A 5,000-nucleotide genomic window follows, 5' to 3' on the forward strand; every position below is an offset into this window, starting at 1 on the left:
TTTGTAAGCCTAAAAAATGACTTTTCTTTAAACATTTTCTCTTCACATTTCTACCTTGTCTTTCATTTCATTCCTTACTTGCCTTAAACCATTGGAATTAGGTAACTGCTCTGTCCACTGCAGTTTTGTTCCTTTTATTTCTTTTACACACACATAGCTCCACAAATACTTGGTCATCAAAGAGTCAAACAAGCGGCCTGCCTGAAGATTTACCCTTTCTATGAGTTTTGAGGAAAAAAATTTTAATGCTATTAATATGGACACCACTGTTACTATTATTGACATTATGATTATTGACAGTACTAATGGCAAGAACTTAAAAAAAAAAAATCAATCTGAAAATCAAAGAAAAGATAAAGAGGTGAAATAGGTAGGACAATTGAATCTTTGGTGAATAAGCTCTTGTGGAGCCATTTATATGTAAATGAAATAAATAAACAAAAATCACAGTGGACATGCCATCTAGATATCAATAGGTAAATATACTTTAACAGGTAATGCAAAATTTCATTATTGCCCTTTGTCTTTACAAAGTGTGAATTAACAAACGACCTTAACCAATTCTTAATGATATTTGGCCAATAATTCCTAATCATAAAATTTGTTTTTATTTCTACAAAAATATAACCATACTATGCTCACATCCTGCATGGTCTTAAGTTTGACACACATTCCAATCTTATCACTGTTAAGACAAAAAAAGATAAAAAGACATAACCTGCTTCCCTTTCATTAGTACACTATCCAAACACACTCTTTCAATAGCATTCATGGTAAAACAATATTCAAGTGTCTCATACACCTGTAGGTAAAACTGGAGATTAGGAAAATATTCTCCCCTCTTTCCTATTCTTCATTTCCAATGTATGTATAACAATTAATTAATCTCTTATTATTGTAACACTTCATTCATATTCTCTACAGTAAACACCCCAGCAATATTATTCTCTTTTTCAGCAATAAATATATATTTCACTAAATGCAAAACAGCTCTACTCATGAGGTCATTGCTACATACTGCACAAGGCAGAGCCATATGCTATCTAAACATTATTAAATCTATATCATACACGCTGCCAAATATGTACACAACAACGGCTAGAAGACTAATTCAAGTGTCTCCAAGTTCTTCTGTTTCCTGCATCTACAAAAGAAAAACTGGGTGAAATAACATAATAATATTATAACCACTGCCCATGTGATTTTGATCGCTCTATGTGTCAGTTGTTCTCTCTATGTATCAGTGCTAATATAGCAATTCCTATTAAATATTTGGGGGAAGTCATGTTTATTGTCACAAGATAAAAAGTCTTAAAATGTCTGCAATAACAAATAACAAGTCTTATTTAGCATATATATAAACTTCTTTGAAGCTCTTTTTAAAAATCTGTTACATCATTAATTTTCAGGACAGACTGGCACACAAGACAGGGAGTGCACAGAAAAAAATAAAATGGATGATAATTAAAAATTAAGAGCACAGTAATCTGCTTAAATAAAGAGGAGAGTTGATAAATTCAATAATCATTACCTCTAAAAAGCTACCCTGATGTATTACCCTTCTACTTAAGAAGTAACGAAAAAAGAAAAAGAGACATAGAATTTAAATAAACTTAAAGCATTTCTGTTTGTCATGTGGAAGCCTTGTCTTGAAGAGAACAGAATCCACACGATACTGGGTATTCAGGAGTGGGTTGTAGCCATAAACCTGGAAGGACAGAGGGAAACAGTTGTAAAGATGATAATGTTGATAATAATAATATGGTATTTTAATGTAAGCAATAATCATAATCAAAATAATTACAATAGCATAATAATTAGTATTATCATCTTTATCATACTAAAAATCATGAAATAATAATGATGATGATGATTATGATATATATACTGATACTATATAATACACAAATACACAAATTACAAAATTACAAAAGAATACAGAAAGAAGAATCACAAAATAGAAGATCCCTGCCCCTCACCTGAGTAAAGAAGTTTATGCATTTATGCCTCTCTGTAAAGTGTGAGTCATCTTCAGAGAGAGACACAGGGCATCCTGGGCATCGGAAAGTCCATCGAGACGTCACCTGCATTGGCAATAAGAGGGGAGAGGAAAGAGAATTTAATGTATGGCATAATCAATTTCATTAATCTTTGTCTATCCATTAAGTCAAGGTTAATCAATTCTAAATTCCATTGATAAGCAGAAAATGATTCAAAAGAGAATTAATAACTTTACAACAAAAGATGCATTGTAATGTTATTCTTTCTAATACATAATTTCTTCGACATTTATTAAAATCTATATTCTGCATTCATCTGAAATACTATCAGACAATATTACAATCACTGATGATAATGCTTTTGAATCCACTTCTGTGTCTAACACACCTTGACTGGTGGCTTCCTAGTGATATGGGACACAAGGAAGTTCATGGCAATGTCCTCACAGTTCATGTATTCATCAACTTTATCTCGTATTGCCTGTGGCATGACATGGGAGTACATGTTGGCATAGTATTTGTGGAAGAAGGCCGCTCCTGTGGGCAAAAAGTGAGAAAATATATATGCAGTTACATATAAGAAGTAATAAACTGATATGTTATGCATAAGTGTAATCAGAAAAATACTGTAAATACACGATATATTAAAACAAAATAATGAAAATAACAACAAATGCCAGTTACAGAAAAAGCTGTCACATAACACCAACAAGAGCCTTAACAAGTCTTGTCTTGTCTTAGCCTCTAGGTACCATGCAGTAAAATCCTACACACCTGTAAGCACCATTGAGAGCTCACAGGAGTAGTTGGAGTTGTACAGCCAGCCCCCATAGTTCAGGTCCCAGGCATGGTAACGTCCCGGAAAGCCCACAATGCGGTCTCTCTCCTCCCTCCAAACCCTGGGAAAGTGCACTACATGATAATTTAAAGCAATATCATGTATCATTTATATTCTTATCAAATTTATATTTCATTCTTATTTATTCATAGACATGAGTTATCTATAGACACAGACACGAACACAGACATGGACACTAACGCACGCACGCACGCACACGCACACGCACACACATACACACACACACACACACACACACACACACACACACACACCTACGCATGCACGCACGCACGCACGGACGCACGCACACACAGATTTTCAAAAAATGTATAAAGATTAAACAAGAAATCTGATTCAAGCAAGAGTTAGCTTTACATCACTGACACTGCAATGACAACATACCTGAAGCCAAAAACAATCTCATCATGTCTTAGATGTGCATCATCGTCTACAGAAAGGACTGCCTCAGTCTCAATCTCAGAATATGGCAAAAACCTGTTGTTGAGGCTGTTGCGTTCAGCTCGTATTACCTGCAATGCAATCAGGGCATATATTGGTTGCTAAAAATGTGAAGTCACAAAACCTATGAAAATATAACTGAATACATCCCTTACAAGCAGTACATATCATCAGCAAAGAGAAAAAGAAATTCAAATCATCCTCAATCACCACACCTGCACAGGGACCTTTATGTCTGGCCAACGAAGGTCTTCAGGAGGAGGTTTAGGGGAATTCCAGACCACTATGACTTTATTCAGATATGGGAGGCCGTAGAGGCGAGCCAAGGAATTCAGCAACACCTGTTTGGGTTTATATAAGGAATAAATGTAATAAAAAAATTAAAAAATGGATTTACTTCTGCTAAAATACTTTCATATCAATGACTTTAGATACTATGCGTGAAAGAACACAAACACTATCACAATCGAAGCACCTCAAAGTACTCACCTGTTCTCTCTCATATGTCAGCATAACAATGGTGAACTGCTCCCTTGGCAGGTTTCCACCAAGGCTCTCACTGAACTCCTTCCCAGAGCCCCCAGAACCAGAGTTAATTGGCCGGAATCCTAACTGTGAGCCTGAGAACTTGGCCTCAGTAGGGAGTATTGGATTGTTAGGGAGATTAGGATATAGATTGAAGGGATCCCCCCAAACATTCCACAACTCATACCCCGTCAGAAGAGAGATGGTATAGTTCCGGGTGAAGGAGACAGAGGGGAAAGGTGGCTCTATGGGACCCAAGTTCTCATCTGTGTCTGGGTCTGGGATGTCCGCCTCAGTCTTCAGTGGCTGTGAGTAGAAATATCATTGATGTTTAAGTCAAGTTCAAAAATACACTACTTAAGGAGCACAAAAATTACTAAAAATGGTAAATAATAAAATCTTACCACATTAACAGACTGAAAATCTATTTTATAACAATATCACAAAACAAAATATGCCTAACATAATCATACTGCTCATGATCTATATAAGCATTCATCTCACCACAAATGAATCATTGAAGACACTCTGTGAGGGTTCGTCAGCTGCAGCAAGGGGAGGAATGTTCAGCCTTTCCCTTAGGATTGCAAGTATGGAGTCAACAAGGACTTGTGTGGACCCTAAGAATCGCTCCCAAACCAGCCGACCTTGGCGACGCATGTAGAGAATATCAGCATCCGACAGTGAGCGAAGCAAGAAGTGTACTTCCGTAACTCGTGACTTGGGAAAAGTGAGAGCCAACTTACGCCAGTCAATGGTTTCGCTCAGTGGAAATTCCACATGATTTCCAAGAATGACTGGAACAGCCCCATATTTCAAGGCTTCAAACACTCTTGCTTGGAAAGTAACAGTAGATATTTCCGTTGGATTTGGAGGGGCCAACACTAAAGTAAAGGTAGAATCTCGCAACACTTGAGTCCTCATAGATTCAGTCTCACAAATCTGCCACTCCTCAAGGTCACCATACCCTCCGCTACCCTGACAGGTGAACTGCAGGAGAAACTGGTCATCTGTTCGAGTCTTCTCAAGCTGAATCAATTCCTCCACCACAGCAACTTCCTCCCTCATGCTTGGATTGTTTGAAGGAGGCTGCTCTTCCTTATCTAAGTAGTTCCTTAGCCGTGGTAGTTCCCCCTGGAAGGACAACAAGTACCTCCTCTTGGCAGGAACCATTG

The 5,000-nt window shown here is 37.1% G+C and overlaps 1 protein-coding gene across 2 annotated transcripts in view; it reads right to left on the reverse strand.

The window, feature by feature from the left end:
• botv (exostosin like glycosyltransferase 3) overlaps nt 1-5,000 on the reverse strand; it is a 20,472-nt gene that overhangs the window by 416 nt on the left and 15,056 nt on the right. For both annotated transcript variants that reach the window (XM_070121208.1, XM_027371855.2), the window contains exons 5-12: nt 4,330-5,000; nt 3,790-4,131; nt 3,516-3,641; nt 3,244-3,371; nt 2,775-2,899; nt 2,389-2,537; nt 1,980-2,084; nt 1-1,708 (exon numbers count right to left, since the gene is read on the reverse strand). The exon at nt 1-1,708 is cut by the window's left edge and continues 416 nt beyond it; the exon at nt 4,330-5,000 is cut by the window's right edge and continues 595 nt beyond it. In XM_070121208.1, the coding sequence (XP_069977309.1) occupies nt 1,604-1,708; nt 1,980-2,084; nt 2,389-2,537; nt 2,775-2,899; nt 3,244-3,371; nt 3,516-3,641; nt 3,790-4,131; nt 4,330-5,000 (1,751 nt within the window). In that variant the 3' untranslated portion in view covers nt 1-1,603. The remainder of the gene's footprint in view (nt 1,709-1,979; nt 2,085-2,388; nt 2,538-2,774; nt 2,900-3,243; nt 3,372-3,515; nt 3,642-3,789; nt 4,132-4,329) is intronic.

Source organism: Penaeus vannamei, chromosome 4 (assembly GCF_042767895.1).
Source record: "Penaeus vannamei isolate JL-2024 chromosome 4, ASM4276789v1, whole genome shotgun sequence".
NCBI classification, from domain to species: domain Eukaryota; kingdom Metazoa; phylum Arthropoda; class Malacostraca; order Decapoda; family Penaeidae; genus Penaeus; species Penaeus vannamei.